Below are 25,154 nucleotides of genomic sequence, written 5' to 3' on the forward strand. Positions count from 1 at the left end.
TACAAACCGATGCCTTTTCTCCAAGAATTATTCTGATAAACAGACGTCATGGTGTGCCAATGTGACGTATGTTTACCAGTCATAAAAAAAGCAGTTGTTTTGTAGTGTAGTTTGGTGTGATAGATCAAATAATTCATGGTCACGATGGGGAAAAAAAACAAATGTGTGAAACCTAATATGACGCCTTACCTTGGTTAAATGTGACACGTTTCACATGCTCTTTACCCCTTCACCTGTTTGAATGTGAAACATCTCACAGTGGAAATCCCCACTGAGAGCAAAGTGTATGAATAAAGCAGCCCTTTTCAATTTTTTAAGAAGAGAAGCGAATATAAATGCATGAGCAACTATTTCTGCTCGGCATGTGGCAGATGATTTGAGGTTTCCAAAATGCTCGCCTTTCAGACTGGAGCGGCGGTAAGTGTTAAAGGATCACTCTCCACTCTCTGTCACCATGACAACACCAGTTCCATGTCCGAGTGGGTGTCCACACTTCATTTAGTAATCCTCATTGAATAACATTCACACCGCTGTCTACATGCCAAGAGGGTCTAGGATAGTAATCACAGCAAAATGCAGCATGAAGCTTCCCTACTGGAAATGTGCTTCTTCTTTTTGAGTTTTGTGGAGCTGCAAGTCAAGTGGCAGTTGGAGGTGTCCACTGTGTAAAGTTTATACAAGTAAAGTATACACCAAGTATTGTTTTCCCTCTCTGAGAACAGCATTTGGTTAGTCAAAATTGTATGTAATTCTAAAAATGTACATTTGACCCGACATAGGATGACACATTTCTAATTGTCTAAACCTGCACTAACCATCCTTAATACATTTTTTACATCCTCACTCAGGATATTATACACAAATAGATATTTCACTTCAGTATTCTTATAAAGCTTTAGTATCTCTTTCAAGGCTTGACTGATTTCGTTTTTTTGTTGTTGTTGTTTTTTTTTAACAGTGCCAGTAAATTCACAAGATCGCCAAATTGATTAGATTTAATGGCAGCACATGGAAAAAAGTCATCACTTTATACACATTGGACAGTATGACTATTTACACTGATTACAGCCAGGACCATCTTTGTAAATAAGATAACGTTCATCCGTTCATGTGCAGGCTTTTTGCATTTTGACTCAATATTAGCTGACCCATCTAAACATTTTGAAATGTGCTGCATCAGCTTGTGAAGAAATAACAAAATAAAACAATGTTATCTGTGCATAGTGGCTCGTTCAGCAATGGAGTTCTTCACCATGTGCTGCAATGATAAACTACTCAGAAAATGACACGTCCTTTCGTTTTACTTTTTTGTTTGGTTTTTGATTGGGGACAACACCACAACACCATGCATCTTCCAGCTCTATAAAGTCTGATGATTTCATGCTGCAGCTGCTTGTTCTTAAAGTATTTCAAACCGTTTTAAGGGCCAGCCCTGTTTCATAAGTGATCTTAAATATATTGTTAGGCCAATAGCGTGCCTAGCTTTCATTAATGACTGCGCCAAATGCATCTTTTGACTAGAATGCTCCTTCTTTCATCCTTCTCCTCTTGATACAATCATAATAAAAAATGCATTTACTTTATATCTTAATGAACTGCTCACTTATGGTGTAGTAATACATGCTGCTGCCTTTCACGCAGACACCACAAGTTACATTCCAAGCCACATCCAATCACAAACCCGGCTTAAAAAAAAAAAATGGATGCGTTGCATCAGAAGATGCAGCCGACATAAAACCATGTCAAACAAATCATGCCAGTGACTGTCTGCGGAAACCCCTGCTGCAACATCTCTGCCTGAACCAGGAATCATTTACCTTGCTGGAAATGTTTTTATATGGAAGATAGCTGTCTTAAACAACAATGTAGCTTGGATTTAAAACCTGATTTTAATAGAGTGCTGCTTGTTATTACACCCCAATAATTTTTGGCAAGACAGAACATTCAGGTGCTGTCACACTACAGTAGATATTACAAAAATGCCTTTGTGGGATTAAGCAAAGCAGCAGCCTCAAAGTCATAATAGCCAAGTGAAAATGAAAGATTGATTAGGCCCTGAAGTGTCAATCCTACTCTAAAATAGCTCAGCACTTCTGTTCTAAATGAAGCCTGGACATTTAAAAATATTTTTTTTTTTTTGTTGCTAAGAAAGTGGTGTCTTTGAAGTGTGCATGTCCCCCCGGTAGGAAGTCGAGGAATATTTTAGTGGGAACGTCTAAGATGATCACACACCACACTTTGGTGTGTTTAGGGGTCATTTCATGTCCAATCCATCGCCAACAATCCAGACTTACTATAGATGGTGAGCCACTAAGGACATCTCAGCTCGATTAGTTTCTCTTTTTGTGGTTCTGCCAGAAACAGGGGAGCAAAAATAGTCATATGCTTGTGTCCCCACTTGGCATCCAAGCATTAATTGATGGGGGAACCAAACATCCGATTCAAGGACATTTGATGTTAATTAATTAACAGCGCTATACTACCAACATATATTGTTTTCTCATACTGTAGTATTTTGTATTTGACTGAAGTGTGTACATTCATCTATGAAAAGAGAAGGTAATGGTTACCCAGAGCGTCAAGGTCCTCATTTCCTTGTCTCAAATATCTGCTCTGATGCAATGCAATGATTGTATGAATGATGAGCTCTCTGATTAATAACAAAACAGAACAAATCTTTTTTTTATGTTGAGGCATGCTGTTAATTTGCTAGAATTTGAGACGGATTAGTTTTCTTATTTGTATGAAGGTCTGAAAGATTAAATTGGAGTTCATCAGTGGTCTCAATGTTGTTGTTTTTTTTGTTTGTTTTTTGCATCTATCAGTTTAGGGCCACTCGCTGAAGTGTGAAAGTGATGGAAGTCATCTTTTCCAGCCTCCTAAAACTGTGTTTATGCAGACCTCGGCTTCACAGATAAAATGGTGCACGTATTACAGTATGTCAGTATGTGCTAAGAGGATGCATTTATGGACTGAAATTTTATTGTACTCAAATACTGGATAACACAGAGTACACAGAGGTCTCTACCAGGAGTGATGATGTTCAAGACATATGCGGAATGGATAATCAAGTAGAAAAGATGTTTGTTACAACTTGACAGGCTTTGTTTAGGATGGAGCATTACTGTTAGCTTCAAGTATACAAACCCTGCACTGAAAAAAAAAAAATTGCTCATACAATTTTCTGTTCACTACATGTATTCTATAAATCATTTTTCCTCCATAATAATGAACACATTTTCATGGATTCAGATAAATAACGTTTCCCTTGTACAAAAGTAATATCCTCAAGTTCTGCCATTCCCAAGGGCTGGGAGTTCATTTGTGATTGATTTTTGAGGGATGCCAAAACAACTGCCAACGTGTTTTGGAGCTCTAAAGAAACATATGTGCCTTCTTTGTAATGCCTCTCCTTGTTTACCAAGTGAAATATACCTTCCACTCTCAGATGTATAAATATTTATCTAATGTGGATATGCTGAGGATAAAATGGATTCATTGTACAGATGAGAAAAGGCCTCTTGATGTTGTTTTTATGAATTCACTACTTGTCTAATTTTTAGCACCTGTCCACACCAATTGGAATGTGGCTATGTGTTTAGTGAAGAACTTCAGGGACTACCCAAGCCTGTTTTAACTTGTCACTTTCCATTTCGTTTATCATTCAATGTGTGTAAGATTCCTAACAATGTTGAGAAATTGTTTGCTTTTATTGAAAACAATCTGTTAATTTGTTTGAAATGGTCTTTTGTGTATGAGATTATTTTAATTCATCAAAACAATGACAACGTTTGTTGTCTGTTTTGGGGGACTATCATTATTCAGTTTTGTCCAAAATTGAAAAGAGGAGCGCAGAATTGAGTGGAGATTATGCTCGGGCCAAATTATAGTTTCAATCCTCTTATTCCTTGTGAGCTTTTGTATCTCTGGATTTAGCTGCTGTATACTATTGTTTCTATCCAGACCATATCCTGAATGAAATGTATGATGAACCAGTACAGACAATAGTATGCAAAGAGTACAGGGTGAGATCAGGCTAATCTGAATGGGTGGCATACAATCACATTTAATTTCAGAAAAATATTTATTAAAAATATATGTGTGTGTGTGTATATATATATATTTTTATTTTTTTATTTTTATTTTTTTTCTTCTCACAACATAGGTATGTCAGAGCACATCCATTGTAGATGTCTGTACTAGGTAGCTGTTCTTGGCATATGCTTGGTGGTTTGGCAGCCCGCTGAGAGATTTTACAGTCGCTTAGTAATACACTGCATGCTGCTTTAGAGCTACTGCCAACCATTTAACCTTGCTAGAGGTGTTTGATGTTTAAAATAAGCTTTGTGTTTTGTCCCTTTCCAACAGTTGTGATCCACACCGTGGGTCCGGTGGCCAGAGGTCATGTGGGCCCTACCGAGACCAATGACCTCACCTCCTGCTACCAGAACTCCCTCAGGCTGGTGAAGGAGTACGGCTTGAGCACTGTGGTGAGTAGGAACGCATTTTTAATGGGAATCTTCACTTTGAATGAACCTCCCAGTCTATTTATTAGTATTATTATTATCATTATACTATTTTTATTTCAGCAAATTTGAGAGGTATGCAAACAATAATTTAGCATTATAGCAATAGTTCATTAAAAATACACTTCTAAAAAGGACAATATTTTCTTTTAAACACGAGCAAAAGATAATACATATCGTTGTGATTAAATGATAGGAAAGTCCTGTTTTCCCATTTGCCCTCGTTTGGTGTGTTTTGTCAGTGTTTTAAAACTGCTAGCGTGTTTAAAGCATAGCATGGGTAAGGCACTGCATTCCTGATAAATTGCCACACAGGTAGCATGGGCTGGTACTAGGGATGTTCCGATCAGGTTTTATGACACCGATTCCAATCATGCATGAGTGAGATCGGGCGATACCGATTCCGATCACATGGAATACTGTATATGTATATGTTTCCATTTATTTATGGTGACTGCTATTATGCAATACTATCTGAAAAAAGACAGCCATGTTATTGCCGTAATTTTGACAAAAATCTACAAAACCGTTGCTGGTACAATACGATAATTACTCAGTCACAAAGATAACTGAAAAACTTAAATGTACCAGCTTTTAGTAACACAGTTTTTAACAGATCAAAATAATCAGCAGTCTCAAAAGACTTATGAAAAAAGTCAAATAAATAACATGCCACCTAAACATTGCATGGTTCAGAATACATTCAAAGTAGAAAAAAATAGTCACATGCAGGCTTCACTCGAATATACTATTCAATGAGTTCCTAAATTGAAATGACTCAGGAACTTGTTTTTTGTCTTGTGTATAGACAAACTATGTTGTGCATTTGTCAATGAGAAAAAAGTCTCTGTTAATATTTTTGTCAATTATAAAATGATATAGTAGTGGGTCTGTTGTCCACAAGTGACCTACAATGCATCTCCCTGTGACAATAATGCCACTTATACGGCGCTGTGTCCGCCTTGAATAATTTATTCAATGCAGTGAGCTTCATAAACTCACCATAGTCTCCCAATTGCTTGTTCTTCAAATGACGGATTAAGTTGGTTGTGTTGAAACATTTGACCATGTTCTCCCCGCGAGGTACCTTTTCATGGCATATACAGTATGCATTGCGAATGTTTTGATCGGCAATAAAAGGCTTTGATCGAATTTTCCGATCGTCATTTTTCGCGAAAATCGACCGATCATGATCGGTGCCCGATGGATCGGAGCATCTCTAACTGGTACCATCACCAAAAACAAAATTCCGTGTCAACTTCATCGCCTACAGTATATCCACATCAATACCTAACACACAGAACGCAGGTTACAAAAAAGACTTTTTTTTTTTTTTCTTTTTTAAACAAAAAGTTGGCTTGCGTGACTATTGCGTATGGGGCTAAATGTATTTTCTCCAAACCTTGTCATTTCAGTTTTATCAAGAATTTATATTTCTGATTAAAACAATGTCTTCTGTTGTTTATACATGAAGCATGCTATTCATTTGTCATATCCGCTCTATTTATATACACAAACAGTGGGATTATGTGTCAAGAAGAAAAATTGTAAAGGTATTAAGAAAATGATGCTAGTACTTTCTCACTTCAAACATGTTACAGGTTGCTGAAGCATGACAGCTTTAAATGATAGAATGGTCACACAATCCATGGCTAGCTTTATCTCAATGTTTACAGACTAACCCATTTTTATATATTTCCCCTTACCCAATAGGGGTACACAAATCAGTCTATTTCTCAAAATAGCCACAAATCTCATTTTTAGTGTCAGCCTACGGCCCCTACAACCTCATCAGAATCCAATCAATTTAAGTACTTGCCAGCATAGACGGGAGATACTGATTAGTGCCAGTTTCATTAAAGATGATTGTGACAAATTCCTGCACTGATGATCAATCATTGTGGCCATGATACTCACTCCAGGTAGCAATTAAATTGATTTTGAAAGCCAAAGACAGAGTTATAAAGACTTTTGATGTTATATCAACTGCTGATATTTAAAAGTATCTGCAAATTGGCAGAATTTACATTGTTGCATGTTGTGCCCGAATCCTATTTAGTGACTAGATCTTTTGTGTATATCCATGGACATGTATTTTTGAGGGAAACATAGCCAATATCATTGTGTTTGTGTATATGTAACACCTAGAACAACATGCATGTACACTTGGTTGGCCATGTGTCAGAGATTGCATGAAATCATGCATAGGCAGGTCACAAGTCTTTTTGTCTAGGAAAAGTCAAGTCCCAGGTCAAATTATTTTGTTAATGCAATCGTACATGCAGTGTCTGGGTCTGGTATCCATAAAGAGATAAGACCAGTAAGGTCGTATAATTATATTATTGGTCAATGTATCTAATCTGTATGTATATAGAAATGTGTAGCACCTCAAAATAATGAAAGACTCTTGCCGAGTGGGGCACGGTGTGGCCTCATAATGATTCCACCATAGCTGAAGAGCTTCTGAACTAGGTGCTCTCATTGCAATTGGGAATAGTAGTTCTTGTATGTGTTTTGAAATGTAGCCTTTATTTAAATTAATTCATTTTGAAAACAATTTTCACAATTCTTACTGTTTCAACCTAAATTTACATAATTGTGTGTAATTAATAATCTCTGATTCCATGTACTGTATTAAACTTATATTTACTTAATTTTACAACCATATTTAGTCCATGTTCTTTTTTTGATTGAAATTCTGCCCATTTTAAAAGCATTGACACTTCAAACACTCAATGGTTAACTCAAAATTTCAAATCATATTTACAGTTAGTGTGACTGTTTTGTCAATGTGAACTTTTTGCAACAGACTGACAAAATGAGTGCGGCGTGAGAGTCAATGACTGAGCATCTGCAACATTCAACTTTATATTAAGCTAACGTTGCGTCACTAGTTAAAAACGAGTTAAAAACAGGCTAACATTTTTAGAAATACTGATTAGAATGGTTCTTCAAGTGACAAGCAGTTAGCTTTGATGAACACATTTTGCATTACTCACTTATAACTCTTGGAACAACCCTCTTTACCTCTTTACGCTAGTATGATCAATAACCGAACTGCACCTCTTGGAAGCATTACAGTCAGTTTGCTCCCATGCAGTGTAAATCCAGCCTTAGATGTGGCACTGATGAGAAATAACCATGTAATTTAATTCAGACATCAAATATGCCATGCGATCATAGAAGTGGTACAATTTTAAAGTTTGTGGGCAGAGGGTACATATACTTTATCATAAAGCCTCATTACACGCCAACCAAACACTGCACCAGTCCTTGCTTTAATTTCTTAAGTTTGACTCTACTAGTCGTATTTCTTCCTTTATTTGTACAATATTATATATATTTGTAGGAAGCAGAGGTTCTGTTTTTACTCACAGCCGTCTGGATTCTGTTTAATGTATTTATACAGCTGTTATGCATTGAGAATGCCCTGAGTGAAAACAGTGGCGCTCTGTGATTGACTGGCCTTGTACGATGAGCCTAGTCATTACATCGTCATAGCTATACCCCTTTCCATCAAACTGCAAGGGCACCACTGCACCAGCATTCATTTTGCCACAACGAAAATATGTTATGGGTCTCTCTGTGCTCATAAAAAAATGTGGAATTTGTTCATTTGGACTGCCTTGATATGCAAGAGGTACATCAAGAGAGTATCCGTCCATACACATTTTTGGTTAACTATTGGAGCCAAACAGTTTGTAAGGGGGAAAAGTTGTTCTTGTCTTGGTTGTTTCACAAAGTGGAGAATGGACTGGGGGGTATGGCAAGGAGGGGGTTGGCTACGTTTTGGAAACCTAGACGGCCTGGCTGCCTAATGGGGATTCCAGAGCATTACAAAGGAATATGAGTCAAAACAAGGCCTAACGCAAAATAAACTTCAGCATGAAAGATTAAAACAAGGCAAAGCTAGTCGTTAATCCCTTTTTCTTAAAGCCCATAGCCATCCTTCAGGCCATGAAACAAGTAAGGGTACTGCAGTTGCAATCTTCACATCCAAATCTTCTCCTGACTGTAGCGTGTCAGGACGGAGGAGTAAATGCCAGTGCATTGCACAGCTGAAAATGGATTTCCCTTACCTCAGGGCAGCTCAATGTGTATGACTGAACTATTGCTAAGAACCCCCAAAGACAGAAATTAGTTTGACGAGTTTTTCCTTTCTCCAAAGTAATGTTGCACTTATAGCTCTGTTGGAGGAAAAATATCCAGGGAACTCTCAGCAATTCCTGTCTCAGAGGTGTCCCTTGTTTAGTCGTATTCTTACCACCAGTCCCGGAGTAAAGGGTCATGTATTCACTCTGAATATAGTTGGGTTGGAGGCCGCACAAGAAATACAAATCAGTTGTTTCCCGATCTGGTAGTTTCCAAACATTTAACACCTGCATGAGGGCAGATTTACAGTTTGAGTATTTCTAATTTCTACCTGTGTTTTTGATTTGATGTCAATGTGATGCAATTTCTCACCTCCCTCCCTTCAGGGGAAGTGGTTTTCTGAATCAAATTGAAAACAATCCCAAACCAAATAGAAATGACTTTGAACCACAACGATAAAGTTGAAAGCTATCTGGAATAGTGCAGGCTTTAACACCTTCAATCTGTGTCAATTCCTGGCAGAATATCATCATTAAAGTATTTTGGAGGCTGGCTTGCACGTCTCCCGAAGCATTTGACTTCACTGCATGCTGGAAAGTGATTGTGTACTTGTATATTTATGTCCACATATACAGAAACCCTTTGTGGATGCACAGAAACTGTTTCGACCTTGAGGCGGTGTGTGCGTTTGTGTGATGAGTGAGAGCGTGAGTGTTAGTGATGCTTTACAGTATGTGTATTTCGTCTTTGCTTTAAGAGAACTGTTATGCTTCAGTTCAGTGCTTTTCTCCATTGCTGTAGCTGAAAGAGCAGCAGGCTGTCACAGCTCCCTGGGCTCTGACTGACCACATCCCACAGCCTGGATGTCAGTGTTACGGACTTGGCTCTGCCATACTGCATGGTGGAGTTAGGAGGGGGCTGTGCAGCCTGTAAGAAGGGTTGGAGTGAGGCATGTTGTCAAACAGCCCCCTCATCTGCTCAGTGCTTGTCATTCAACATTATTTGATGCAAAGAAAATTGATGTAAAATACAGATAAAGACATACAGATTATGAGGTAATAGATTCTAAACTTTGTAAAAGCCCTGCCTGATGGTCGATGGTGTATTTAAAGGGCCTCATCATGCTTGTTCCAGTTTGCGTCCCATTTTGTTGCGGTGTTATTGTGGTACTATTTGGAAACAGCTGAGTTTTCTGGAGAAACTCATTTGTCAGTGGTGGTGAACAAAATTAACCACTAATATGAAAATTATTGTGTAAAAATAATCGGACTAAATGTTTTAATCTGTTTGGTAAATTGTTGCACATTGAGGATTAATGTAGATGTCGCTTGGTGAAAAGGGAATCTAAGCATATCATTGGGGTCATCAGGTGCGCACTGTTCTTTGTCGACATTTCATTAATTGACGTCCACAATGTCTCTGAGTGGCTCAGCGGAGAGTCCCAGGTACAGCCCCTCAATGCCAAACACTCAATGTCTCAATGACATGGCTGTCCTTCTCCCTGAGCCTGGTGTATGCCTGGCCACATGCCATCTGTCTTCATCTTGGTTCCCAGTTGTTGCCGTCTGATCCAGTACCAGTTGCTGCTTTTTTCCGGCAGCAATTTACAGAGTCTTAATAGCCTGCTGGAGAGAATGGCTCCTCACCCCCATTTTGCTCAACAGACTCATAGATGTTGTAACAAATCCCCTGCATCCTACCTCAGTCGGGAAGATGAGGGTCTTCCACGCATTTTGGGATGCCAAGTGAGAATGTATGCATTTCTTCCAGTTACAAGCCACTTCAACCCCAGTTTCCCATGGAGCTGTTAGCTCCACAACATAAGCTATCTTTGCTTCTGGACACCACGGGAACATAACTAGCCTGAGTGTTCTAGCCACTATTTACGGGGGGAAACATACGTGTTTTTTTGGGGGGTTTTTTTCATCATCAGTGTCCACCTCCAGTGTCCAATCTTGAGAAGCTTGCTGGATGCTTGCAGCTTGCTGGATGCTTGTTTCCTTTGGTAGTGTTTTTTTTTTCTTTTTGAGGTTGGCCTCCTGGTACAAAATGCAAGAAGTGGACCTTCATGCTGATGTTTGTTGGAAATATGCAGTGATATACCTCTGTTCCGGAGTTAATCCTTGCTGTCTGAGTTGTTGGTTATGCCGCAAGGAACACACAGGACATGCTCTGTACCACAGTTTTATGTTTTGGGGCAAGATAGCAAGTCGTATGTGACTGATGACAAAACTCAGCCGTGCTCCCTTCATCTGCCAGATGTCATGTCAGCTGAGCTTTTTCTTCTGTAGGTTGTCCCTGTTGGTTCATTTCCCTTGCCTACCCATTTAGCCGGTTTTGGCATGTCGCTCTGCCTCCCCCTTGCCTTCTAAACTGATGTTTCTTTGTGTCACTTTTGGGATGAGCCGAAGCCCCGATCTCCAGTATTAGACTTAGCCAACCACTTTTCTGAAGTGGCCCTCTGAAGAGCCATATCCACCCGGGGTCCCGCTATACGACTGACTGTCTCCTCTGATTCAGAAAGGGTCATGATTAGCCTTGTTTTGGTGATTTTGAATTCTTCATTGAGGCTTGCAATTTATGATTCCAGTTTGCTCTCCCTGCATTGTCTGATGGAACTTACATAGCAAGGTACTGTTTCAGCTATGTGCTGATCACCCGTTGCAACTTTTTCCAAATTGTTGTTGGGGTTCTTGTATACTGTTAAAGGCCACAAGAGTCGTGGGGAACTGGGGAGGAAAAAAACTTGAGTTTTCCTGGTCGTATTGATGTGATCCATGTCGTGTATCATTGAGCTATGCATTACAACAATGGCTGAAAAAAAAAGCAGCTTACTGTGTTCAATTGTCATGCTCGGTGATACTGTATATGCACATTTTCATCAATTCACTATATTCTCAGAGGAAAGCAATGCAATTCGGTTACATTGTGTGTGTGTGTGTGTGTGGGGGGGGTGCGCCTATTCACCTATTCGCCTCTGTAGGTAAATTCTAAAAGTGCTCACTTGTGTGTAGAGTCAAGCCTTTGGGGATGGGAGGTCCTGAGCTGAGTCTTGCAGTACATGGAAGTGAGGACACAGTTAATGCAGGTCCCCTGTCTTGTTTAGTTATGGAACGCTGCTCATATTTTCCCCTGGAAGCAAATGTAGCATCTGTCAGGCAGAAACTGACTGACTGACTGACTGTGTTGAGGGGGACGCCACCATCTGGAAGCCATTCAGCCTTTGGCTTTGCTTGATTTTAACGACCATATCAACTCAACTCTTAGAATTTGACCTTTAGAATAAAAAAATAGACTAGTATTAATTTAAGTAAGTCTGAGTCATTAGGGAGTCTTTCGATGAGACTGCCTAACAAGGATTCTCATCCCAAGACAATGTTGCACAAAGATACAGCAAGATTTGTTGTTGGGCAATGATCTTGTGGGCTACTGAGTCTCTTTTTGTCTCTAATTTGATGCTGACAAGCTACAATTGTATGCGTTGTGAAAGTATATGTCATTAAGCTGTGGAGTGCAATGGCCTGGCAGCTGTCAGTGTGGACAGTGACAGGGTCACAGACTACTACATTTAGAGCCCTTCTCTCTGACTCTCAGGCATCCCTGGAGCTGTTTTGCAGTCATAACATATTGGCGTTGAAGAGATCCAACAGGGAAGCCACAAATTGCCCGTTCAGAAAAATCCTAAAAGCCAAGTGGATTGGAGATGAATGGTGTAGAATGATAGGATTAGCCGCTGCTCTCTGTGGGCTCATTGCAAGGCTGCGCAGAGCATTAGTGCCCATTCATTTTACCCAGAATGCATTCCCACAAACAATTTTGTACAGTGACACATGCACGTGCACACCCTGCTTGACAATGACAGCCACTATGCGATAATCTTCTTAAGAAGACAGGAACAGCATAGAAATGAAGCATCACAGGGTGAAGGGACTTTTTTGTTTTGGACATGTTGACAGTAATGCTAAACTGCAAAAACATTTTCTTAAATTGGTGGAGGGCTGGCACTTGTTCGGTTCTAAAAGGAAATTGGAATAGAGATGCATTTTTGCTTTCAACCATTTGAGTTTGACCATTGTTTTGATTCTAAAATGTTGTCGCAGGTGCCAGGAGTTAACCTGTTCATGGAACACTGGTCTCTGTCTTTTCTTTGAGGATTCACAAAAAAGGCCATTAATTGGCATCTATAGCCTAGTTATTTTACAGGATATACTGTATTTCTTATAGCAGCATCCAATACATGACACAATGTGGTCACGCATAAGTACAAAACCCGGCACTCCTTGGCGGTGGTCTGCACTTGGCTGAGTGATATTCTTGTTTACAACCACTCTTTGTTGCAAGTGTATTCAATCAAAAAGTGTGGTCATTTTACTTGCCGTGTTTTGCATAGGTTTTGTCATTATTTACAGCACGTTTGAAAAAACTACCATCACACAGAACTACTTGTGCTCTACTTCCTGTGCTGACTCTCCAAGTGATTATTCTGGATTCACTAACTGAACATTTCCAGCCCAAAAATGTTCCTCTTTCTGCTTTCAACATCCTTCTTAACCCATTAAGACCTAAAGCGCCCGGCTCAACAGCTCCCTGAAACCTAAGGTTGCCTTTGGAATTACCCTTGAAAACCTGAGGTTTTCCCAGAAATTCAACACTTACAAAATAATTAATATCCCAGCCCCTGTAGCAGACAGAAACATAATTGCAAAAGAATTAGAGAACTTAGACATGTGGCTTTCACACGGGCAGATTTTATTATTATTTACTAGTAAATAATAATGTATTATGTTTCAATCGAAGATGTACAAATAACATGTCAGTGAAAGAGAAGCACTATTTTATTTATTTGTTTAAATCGAGTGGTAATTACCATCCTCTATTTTGTTACAATGATGTCAATATCGTCATTGTCGACAAACCATATCATATCACCTTCGACTGGTTCCACCGGGTCAAAGTCCACAAGCGCGTCGTCTATATATCACTGCCGTTGCTTATTTCAGAGCTCCTGGCGATCGACAGCATCCGCCATTAGCCTACGGCTCGAAATAAATCTGCGACATCTTCCATGGTCCCGTGACACCGTCACGTGTATATTCTGATGCATTAAATTGGCTAGGAGACAGAGAATTGGATTAAAAAAAAGACACAGACGTATCCGCTCTCCCGGCTTTAAAGGTAGAAAGACGCAACAGCGCTCCCAGCTCTAGTGGTAGAAACGCGGTTATGCGCTCCCGTACTTAATGGGTTAAACAAAGACTATCCAGAATTGTACTAAAAAGGTAATCGAGAGCCAGCTTTGCCCTCTGATTAAAGCAAAGTAAACTCAGCCACTTTAAGCAATAATTTAGACCATAATTAGGATGGAACACATTTTATTAGCCATTAGCTTGCATAAAGCAGATCATTTATGTGAACCCATACGCCACCAAGCCTGTATTGCATTTTCTGTCAGTTGCATTATCCTCCGCATTCTTACCATCTATAATTGTAAGCATTGAAATGACTTCATTATCCCGTGTGCCATGGAATGGCATGAGTGACAACAAATCAGACTTAATTATCTACTTGGAGATATAATGCATTGTGGTTATTTGCTAATGTCTGTGTTTAAAGTATGTCAAGAAGGGAAAATATTTTGTCATTTTGACCACAGTGTCCGTCCTCGAAGATCCATAGTTGAACTAAAGGTCTTGTTCTAATTAAGGGTGAATTAACTGGATGTCATCTCTGTATCACGACTGAGCTGGTTGTCTCGCTGAGTGGTTATTAACCAGTCCACTTTGAAGCCAATCAGCCAACCATTGCTTGTGACCCACTTCCACATACAGTACCTGCATGCATCAGCTGAAGGTTAATTAGACTGAAGCTTTCAAAAGGTCACTGCGCCATTTAAATTAGTCATTGCTATTTGTCTGATCCGAATCACGAGCAACACTGGGCCAATTAGATCAAATTACGCTGATAGTAGTTGTGGTGGCCTGCCAGTCTACGCTAATGACCATGGGAGCGCCAATTACACCGCCACCGTTATTCAGAAGGATGCAATAGCAGCAGGAGGAGCTACAGCCTCAGATCTGGTTGGAAGAACCAGCGGCACATAGCATCCCTTGACGTTCCTTTTACTTACAGTGAGCACTGCAGAAACCTATCATTTATTGCATGATGAAGTGTTGGGATATGTAAAATGAGACATTTTTACACACCTCAGGAGGGTTAATCACAGTTGATGGGGACTGAAATGGTAATCTCTTGACTCTGTGTAGAGTGGACTTCAGTACGTGGGCATCCAATGCGTTGATTTCAAGTATGGAAGCCAAGAGCAATCACCAGTAAGATGAGATCTGTCGTGAACAAAGGCAACTCCACCAGGATGCTCAGCAAGGGGAAAATGGCAGCATTCCTGTTTTAGACTAATGGGCTGTGACAATAATAAAGTTGCTTCAAATAATTTAAGTATCCAAGCACAGTCAAGCAGAGGAAGACTCAAGCTTGGGACTCAAACTGCTTTCACTAAATCGTTTCTTTCCTTGGCTGCCGGCTGTGCAGAGCTCCTGGAGACAGTCTTCTGAATTTCTATGAGGCTCATCTGTCCCGTGGTGGAGCCATCTGAGAATTCAACCGACAGCTCGCACCCAACTGAGGGACTATCAGAGGAAGTTGTTGATTAAACAGATGTTGTTCCTACTATATGTCGTGAGACAAGAATGCCACAACAAGCACACATTAATTAAACATACCTGAAGAATGCGGGCCACAGAGCAGAACAAAAGACATTTCTATCTTTGTCTCCGCGTCACAGCAGGAAGAGAGAAAGTTGCCTCTTTTTTTCTCCCCCAGTTTGACTGCTTTGAAGAATTATAGCAGCAGCAGGAGGAGGAGTTCTTGTTTTATATTATAATTGTTGATTACAATGTAACATCAATGCACCCCAAAGTGCTGTATGTTCACATCTGTACATGGACAGTGTACCGTATTTCCATTCTCATCTTAGCAATGAAAATCCAGTTGTTTTGCCCTCTGGCGTGATTTATTATGATCAGGTGGGAGCACAATACCCACACTTGGGTGCAAACCAAATCAACCTCATCAGAGGCCATTGAGAAGAGGTGGTCTTAGTGCAGTTCCAATGGAGCTTACCATTATTGGTGAGAAAGCCATCGACCCCTCATGTACTCAATTTGACAAATTAAATAATGTTTGATGCTAAACAGCAGAATTATGATGTAACTTCAGGCAGTAAAGGGATAATACCGGGAATTTATCACCTCTTTGGCTTAAAATATAGAGTATGTACAGATAGTTAACGTCTTATCATTCTCTCTCTCTCTCTCTCTCTCTCTCTCTCTCTCTCTCTCTCTCTTTCTCTCTCTTTCTCTCTCTCTCTCTCTCTCTCTCTCTCTCTCTCTCTCTCAATCAATCAATCAATAAATAAATAAAGTTGTGGAATGTAATAAAGGTGAGTTAAACTGCACTCAATTTATGTACATATTTTATTGGTTTTGAATTAAGGTACAATTTACCCCAAATCTATTATTTAAATATACCTAAATTTAAAGTGGTTGTAAATTTAGACATGCACATTTTTTTTTTTAAATAAATGTGGAAGGAAGCCATAGTGCCTGGAGAAAACCCAGGCAAGCATGGGGAGATTATGCAAACGCCACAAAGGAAGGCTGTAAGGCGCATGTGAATCCCCAACCTGAGAACTGAGGTGGATGTGCTAACCACTCACCATGTTGTTGTCAACAAAGGATCATTTCGAACTGCTAAGAGAAAAGAACAATGCCATATGGCTTGCTGTTATGAATCTTGAAAGGGAATGTGAACTACAAATTGGTAGTTAGTTTCAATGCAAGCTGTTTGCATAAAGGTCCGTAAAATAATACACTTAACATGTTAGCTTTAATCACCCCCTGCCAGTTTACCACTTCAAGGAGTCTTATAAGCTGCATTGACTTTATAACACTTTTTCTGCAGCTTTCATTTAAGACTTGTATGAAGCCAGATGTTGAACCCATCTTCACACTTGCCAGGGCCAAGTCCATGAAACTGGAATTTCCTGGTGTATGACAGGGATTCATTTCAACAAGCTTGCACCCAATTATCCTTCAATCATAGTGCCCGCCTTGACAGATGTGTTTAGTCGGTGTACAAGGTCCTTCCAGTGTTCTTTGATACACTGGGCAGATTTCGTCTCACTCTGGCTGTACACATAGAATGTTTTCATGGGACACAATCAAAGGGCACCTTGGATTAAGATGAATGGCAAAAGAATGATTATGTATGCGTCTGTTAAACACTTCTATCTACACTGAATAAACAGTAAAAAGGGTTATGGCATCACAGGACATGTTATTTATTCCATTAACACCTTTCAAGACAGTTTGTGACGCAAGTGTTTGAATTGTACATGCTTGCCCACCGTCTTTACAGTTGTTACCTATTCGATGGGAAAACGAAAAGCATGAGCACATAATTGCGTCCATTCTTCAAAGCAACGAAGCACTAAAGCCTTTTTTTTTTTTTTTTTTTTTTACTGGCTCTGTACGTTCATGCAGTCCTCTGCAAAAGGTAAAAAAACAGAGCACAATGTTCCCCGCGAATAGTGAAAATTCACATATAATTGATGCCCACTAAAATACATTGAGAGGGGAAAAAAAATATTCCAAAATGTCTTCGAAACAAACAAAAAAACTACAATATATCGAGAAATATACTGAAAAAAAATGTTTGAATAGGTTAATCTGCGGGTGCCGAAACACAAGCATTATGCGGCGGTCTACTGTTTTGTTTTGGTTTTCTTTCTTTTATACAAGACAACGCTCGAGGCCTAGAGAAAAGGGTGCCCCCTGTATGTGGGGCCATGTGGAATAATATCAGTTTGAACCACACCACAATTTTCCAACAATGTGAAAATAACATTTCCTCTGCGCCTGTCAGTCATGAGCCCAGAAAATTATCAAACACACGCACACACACACACAAACACACACGGGCACCCCGGAATGGAGATGACGGGTACTGCGAGCACTGGGCGACTATCCCTCATATTTCCTGTAAGTTATTACCAAAATTAAGAAATCCGTATTCAGCAAAAGTTACCATCCATCTATCCATTTTCTATACTGCTTCACATATCCATGACAAATTATGAAAATGATTTTGTCTTGTACAGTCAGCCCATGATTATTAAAATTACAATTTGAAAATGAGCAGAGCTGGGTAGTCCGTCCCTGGGCCGGACCGGTCAGACCCTCCGGCGTGGCCGGATGCCCATTTTTGGGGCGGAGGGATGGGGGGTATGGCACATCATACACTTTCCTACTTCCGGAAGTACGCCGTAGCAAAACTGCTGTGTAGTGGTTTGCTGGCATGCTTTTATTTTGAAGGCCGGGAAGTATGAAGGAGGGGAAGTATGGAAAATAAGTAACTTATTGAATGCTTGCAGACTTGTTGTCTGTTGGACCCAAATAATTATACAATACGACAAAACCAACCCCAGGGCTCGCAATGGAAGTAAGTACATGCAGCTGGATGAGTACCTGAATAAGTGGCGCGTTTGAAGCGTGTCCACAGCGGGTTTGAATAGTAAGTTAGCCAGCTAATGGCCCTTAAATAAACCTCTTCCGTTAGCATCATGCAGGTTTTTGGTTTTTTTTTTGTTTGTTTGGTTTTTTTTGGGGGGGGGCGGGTGATGGGGGGGGGGGCGGAGGGGGACAATGTTTATGAATATGGCCGGGGGGTCGCGACCGGAAGGGTACCCAGGTCAAGGGTGGAGGGTTGCGGCTGGACGGGCAAAAAAGGGTCAAGTGCCCAGTTCTGAAAATTAGTTGGCAACTGAGACACTGCAACCTATTGATAAGACCTACATTTGTAAACTTGTATTTTTGATGAGCAATTCTGAAAATGAAATGATCAAAACCCCAATGGTCTCCCTAAAGGCTCCAGTGATGATTTTAATCAGACACACCGTTGTTTATGCTGTTTATGTATTTCTTTAATTACAGAGCTATTACCTTTGCATACACCTTTGCAGCTTTAGTGCCGTTATTATCTCCCAAGGTCGTATCTAACGAGGACTGACACTGTGCCTGGCTGGTGCTGATTGACTCTCACTTTTTCACTGGCTCAATGCAGACCTACTCAGCAATTCAGATCCATGTCGGGTTAGGTTATAACAAGATATTTTAGCAGTTATGCTGTAAAACTACTTCATTTGGTTTCTGCAGACTGAATGGGTTAAGGCTTAGGTTTAAATACGGGTGCGCGATATGTGCCAAAAAAAATCTATTGAAAAAAAACTAACAATTTGACCATATTCTACAGAAAATTACTGTAAATCTGCACTTATGCAATCTTATGGATAAACAGAATTTCTGAACAATGGGCTAGGTTGTATTTTAAATTGCTTTATACAGCTTCTGCAAAGCATTGTACAACAACATTCTGCGGCAAAATTTAACACTGAAGAACTTCAAATTATGTCCACGCTATATAGGGTGTTTTTCATTTATTTTTGTGATTTTTTTTCCTTTATTTCATACAGTTTCTACTTAATGATAGTTATCAGCAACGTTCGATGTGTAGTATGCAAAGGCCTCCAATTTTCAACTACATACTACAGCACTCGGAATGGGAAAAATAAAATATTGTATTTGATATATGGTGATTTGTGCCAATTAGTGACACCAAATGCAGCCACTTTTGACAGATAGTTGCCGAAATGTTTCTACACATGCAATAGGCGCTAATGTATCGATAATGCAGAGTATGAGCATGTGAGAATGAATGGTAAACGAATATTGAATATCTTACCAACTTTTACCAGTTTGTATAGTGTAGTAGGCGTTTGTAGTGTCTCTCCATTGTTTACTTTCTTTGTCAATGGTACAGTGGCGAGGGTTTCATGAGTATCTTTGTTTTTCTTTAGCGGTATTCGTGTTTATGGAGTTGTGAAGTTTTGTTATCCCTCACACATCCTTTGCCTTCTATGCACAGTGATTCGCCAAATGAGGATTTCATCACTTCCTCCTGATTTGCAACCAATCAATAGGCCTTTTTGTTTTTGAACGGGTTTGTTTCAGAGACAGAATTAAGACTCGACAATGTAAAATTGCACATCATGAATGCAATTTTTACAATATTGAGGACGATAAATGTCACCAACCTCTAGGTTTAAGTTGCTTGTTTGTGGCTCAGAAAATACTTAAAATGTCCCTGAAACTACCCAAAACAAATTAGACTGACATCTGGTAGAATGCAGACCTCTACAAAAGTGAAATTAGTAACAAAGTAAGAAACAATGACTTGGGGAAGAAAAGTCATTTGTGGGACACAGCATACTGTGTATGTTCATATACATAAAGTAAACAGAAGTTATGGTGTTTGGTCCCAGTGGTCCTGTTGCCTTGAGCCCCCTGACGCCTTATCTAAAGCCAACAGTCTCAAACTTGGGTATTAATTTGGACAGTGATTTTAAATTGGACCGACAAATTGGTACTGTTGTTAAATCCAGCTTTTTCATCTTAGGCAGCTGGCTAAGGTCAAACCTCTCCTTTCTCAACAGCATTTTGAAACAGTAATCCATAAAGTGTTTCCAAATAAAATTTAGTTGAGAGTATCTAAAAAAAACTCCCTGTTAGAACTGTGTCTTTAACTGTCATGCAAGTGTAAAGTAGGTTATTCAACTGTGATTTAGCACTGTAGTCAGTTGACAGGCTGCTAATAAAGGCTAATGCTAATGCTACCTTCACACCAATTCCGTTGGGAGCGTTTCTGGCGGCGCGTTTGAATTGGAGTCAATGTGGTATGGTCTCTTGTCTCTTAGTCTCTTGGCAGCCAATCAGCATCGGGCATACTACATCACACACAGCCAAACAGCGTTCTGTTCACTCAGCAGCTTTTTTTTTTTGTTTTTGTTTTTACAGTTCATGAACTTTACCAAGACAGCAATATTGTTAGCATTAGCATAGTGTGTCAGCCATTTGATTGCGATGTTGAAAAATGGTCTACTCCTAAGTGAAGCCCCTCCACTCTCCGCTGTAAGCGAATAAGCGGCTGCAGCAATCAAAATTCAAATTTCCCGCGGTCAAACACGAGCGAATCAAGCAGCTCGGAACCCTCCATCCGCATTTGGTTGGAACGTAGCATAACTCGAGCTTCATAATCTTTGCCCTCTGTGTTTTATGCGCTAATCTTCATAGCTAGCTCCGACTAGCATGTCCGACTGGAATCGTAACAAAATTACAAAATCAGTGGTCTGTACAGGGTAGAATTGGGTTTAGGAAAACCTTCAATATAAGTGATTCTCATTTTGTAGCCTATTCTATCATGATGGTTCAACCTTAGTTTATTGTGGAAAATTTCAACCATAGGTTTGCCCCAATATTATTGTTTGGCTGGCTCTATTCTTGATTTTGAGTGTTTATGAGATTAATTGTTGCTTTCATTTCTAACATTGTCTTAAATGTCACAGTCACCTTTTGTGAGTGATGCTGTAACAATAAGCAGTAAAGTGTGTCGTTAAAGCTAAATCAAGCCTTTTGTATAACATACAAATGAGCCCATAAAACTGAAATATTTAGTCAGCACACAATGCTAAATGAAGAGAAATGCTGCAGAAAAGAAAGAGGTATAATTTTTTTGCACACAGTGCAGGACGCCAGATAACTTCCTAATCTCACCGAGCTTAATATCTAATGTCACATCGAGACATCCCTGATAATAGCAACGGGCATGAAATAGATTCTAGGCCTTTCTCATTTTGTATCTGAGGCTTTTCTCAGGAGAGCAACAAGCGTGAGATGGAGAGTGTAGGACGATGCATGTGTCTCATCGTACTAAATTAATTAAAAAAGAAAAAACCTTTGTACCAGACAGTCATATTTCCACCTACATTTCCACCTAATGGCATGTAATTGTGTTGCGCCTTTTGTGTGGATTGTATATTTATTGCTTTGTACCACCGACCTGTAGTTGAATGATGGCATGCACTTGGGCACTTAGTCAGTTCTGACCTCTCCAGAGGACAGTCAATTTGAATATGGAACAAGTGGTTCATCGGATAATTATCTTGACACAAGGTTGTCTTTTTTTATCTGGACTCAGCACACCTAATTCCCCCAGCAATTAAAAAAAAAAAACAAGCACACTGTAGTGTTTTTCAATCAGTTATAAAGTGAAGAGGCCCTATCACCAAACTGAAGAGAAGTGACTTGAGGTAAGTGTACACATCAGATAATTTTGCCTTAATCAAGGCCATTATGAGTCTAGAATGTGAGGCATTATTGGCCTTCTACCCGCTGTGCACTGCAAGGGACAAGGCAAAGAGAAATGTGTGTTGATCTGGCATAGATCAGGTATAATGACCTCCACAGTGGTCTCTTACTGAGCTTTAATTATGATACACATTAATACTAATTATGATTCTCTCTGTTTTTGAGCTCATGCTTCATTGATTATAGTGATGTGTCATTGAAAAAAATTGTAGCGTACATTGATGTACATTTTCCCGGGTATCAATTTGTTTGGTGCTGTCGAAACATGAGCCGCCATTGCTCCAAAGTAATGTTCTGCCCCCAAAACATGTGATGTATTTGGTGCAGAGAAAATGGTTGCTCCAGTTTTAGTAACTAATTAATGCTTTATCAATATTAATGGTGAACTCCACATTTAGAAAACTGTAATTAGCTGCATTATCCTCTGGCCATTTGTGGAAGTATAGTTCAGCTCCAGCAACAACTCTAGTTTCTGACCAAGTGGTGAAATCTACAGCTGTGACAAGGAAGTCATTGCAGGGCCAAACAACAGATGAGAAGCCTACTCAGCATGCACTGCTTTTTATTCTGCTCGAAAAATGAAAAGTGGTGGATGGAGGGTGTCATAATTCACGGGAGCCACCTGGTGATTCCCTCAGTGGCATTGCTCTTTCCTCTCAGCCAGCTGCTCCCTGTACTCCCAATCAATCGACAGTCAGTGCTGCTGCAATTCACCGTGACCTTGAGCGCCGTGTCCCTTCTCTTTGGTCGGAATGTTTGTGGGCATTGACTCCCTTGTTATTCCTCCTCATTTGGAGACACACCTGCGCTCAGACCAAGATTATGTAGAGCAGCTTTGGGAATTTATGGCATTTAGGGAACATTTTATACTTGCAGACTTTTCTTACCTCAACTGTCCATTGCCTTCCGGTTTCTCTCTCTAGTTGTGTTTAAAGGTGTAGGTATAAAGTAATTGCCCTGTCAGTGTTCATTGCATGGGTACTTGTAGCAGACCTCCCATTATGTTTTATTTGCATAATTGTGATTTCATTCAAGTCATAGTTACCTACCGGGGTCTTATTTTTCTTATTGTTAGCCTTAAACTAAGACCTGACTTCTTTTCAGGATGTTGTTCCGTTTTCCTTTTAAATTCTGGAGGAGATGGATGTTCTATTTAAGCAGGGTACACACATACTGTCAATTGAGCCACTGAGTGACTGATAATCACTCAGTGATTATCCTGTGGTGCTTGGTTTGTTCAGAGTGACTTAGCACCGAAGACAGTTTGATTTCAGCTGATATTATTGGAATCTGATGGTACATATGCAGTCACATGAACAACTCAAAAAGATGCCACTGATGCATTGTGAGCATGTATTTCGAGTTCCATAATGTTTGTTTTTCTACAATAGTCATCATATCATCACATGGGATGTGATTGGAATATTTAACTTACCTCACACTGAGCCAGCCCATGATTTGGCATGGTATTTCTGCAACTTTCCCGAGTTGAGGCTTATTTTTAGTCATTCGGTTGAGGTTATGGAAGGTGACATATCATTAAAAAGTGGCGGGAGGAATGAATGCATTAATTATATCACATTGTGCGCCCCTGCGAGTTCCCAAACCCACCTCTTCCAACCATGCTGACACCAGGAAAATACACCGTGCTTGAGTGCGGCACAAAGTGGCTGCACCAATCCTCCTGATTTTAAGTGTCAAGCGTGATAAAGTATGTTATAACATGGGGTCCTCACTTTACGATGAAGTACCGGTCCTCTAGCTGCGTTGTAACCTGAATGTCCTGAAGCCGGAAGTCAGAACTTACCGTTGTGTGTAGATCGTCTCTCTTCTAATCTCACTAAACTTGTCTGAAAAATCATTATTTATTCATTAAAAATACATCGTTGCTGTCCGGCGGAAACCTTATATGTACATATATGGTCAAATTCATTTTTTTTCCCCACAAATCGATTCTAACGGTCCGTCCCTACTTAGTCTGTAATTTTTACGCAATGTTCGACAATTTAAAGCGGTGAAAATAGCAAATACAGGGAGTCCTCATTTTACGAATGAGTTCCGTTCCTGGCGATGTAACCTGAATTTCGGCGTAGGTCGGATTTCACCGTTAAGTCAAAATTTACGTCAAAATACTTTGCATAGAAAAACAAATACATCAAAATAAAAAGCATAAGTTGCTGTATTTAGCATTGCTGCTGAGAAGTGGATAGAGAAGGACTAGAGGAGAGCAAAAAAGGCAAAGATACTGCCGGCGTGAGCAGACACGATCAAGACACTCTGCGTATGCACAACCACAAGGAATGCTGGTCTTTGTAGTACAGGAAGTGCTTGTATGTGGAAGTGCGGTGATTGGCGCGCAACCACCGCAAATACCCAAGCAAAGGTAAACAAGCTCAGAGACGCAGCACAAAAGCACAATTTTGAAGCGAGTAGGAAACCGGCTGCTTCATTCATGTGGTGAGTGAAATGAATATCAAGTGTTTTATTGACGGTTGGAAGTTACAAGTGGAAATGACGTCCATTTCAGTGTCGCCGTACACAGTGGGTTATTCAAATGCCGGAGCAACTCTGTCCGCTCAATCATGTAAACGGGATATTCAGAATGTTTCAGAAATCTGAATTTTGATTTTAACCCGAATATTGACTGCATGCAAACGTAGTGACTATGGTGCTGGGGACATAATGGAGGAGGAGGCACGGGCGTCGTAAAATCGAAACGTGGTAGGTCGCGTACATTGTAATACGAGGACTACCTGTACAGAAATAAAAATACAAAAATAGCCTGCCGCTCTTGATTATGTTTGAGTGTTGCAGAGGTGTGGCTATACTACTTCCATTTCCTCATTGTGCAAATCCATGTGGCGTAATTGTTTTGTTTTGGGTTTATTTTAGACAATAACGAGTGAAAATTGTAAAATTCGCTGGATTAAGTTGGCTTGTTTATTTAATATGGATCGATGTGATGCCTCGTTGCAGAAAGACCCTCGATCATGTGTCATCGAGCTAAGACTCTGTTTCATTTTAATATCCACGTTATAGACGCAGTTATTTGGCTCATTGTTTAATTTATTGCATCACTCATGGCTGTGGAACTTTTAAGAAGGTGTTTGTGAAGGTGTTGTAAGCCAAGGGCAGACATTTGCTTTTGTGATGTCATTTTCAAAGGTTTTTTGCACGATGGGTGCTTCACATGAGCGCGGACTTTGAAGCACTCAGCTGCTGCAGGCTTTGTGTTTGTAGTCTTTTAATCAATGCAAGC

General features: G+C 39.9%; 1 protein-coding gene across 6 annotated transcripts in view; it reads left to right on the plus strand.

The window, feature by feature from the left end:
• macrod2 (mono-ADP ribosylhydrolase 2) overlaps nucleotides 1-25,154 on the plus strand; it is a 392,053-nt gene that overhangs the window by 241,302 nt on the left and 125,597 nt on the right. For all 6 annotated transcript variants that reach the window (XM_086045890.1, XM_086045894.1, XM_086045892.1 and 3 more), the window contains one exon: nucleotides 4,369-4,490. In XM_086045890.1, the coding sequence (XP_085902016.1) occupies nucleotides 4,369-4,490 (122 nt within the window). The remainder of the gene's footprint in view (nucleotides 1-4,368; nucleotides 4,491-25,154) is intronic.

Source organism: Filicampus tigris, chromosome 11 (assembly GCF_054856515.1).
Source record: "Filicampus tigris isolate MCC_2025a chromosome 11, RoL_Ftig_1.0, whole genome shotgun sequence".
In the NCBI taxonomy this organism is placed as follows: domain Eukaryota; kingdom Metazoa; phylum Chordata; class Actinopteri; order Syngnathiformes; family Syngnathidae; genus Filicampus; species Filicampus tigris.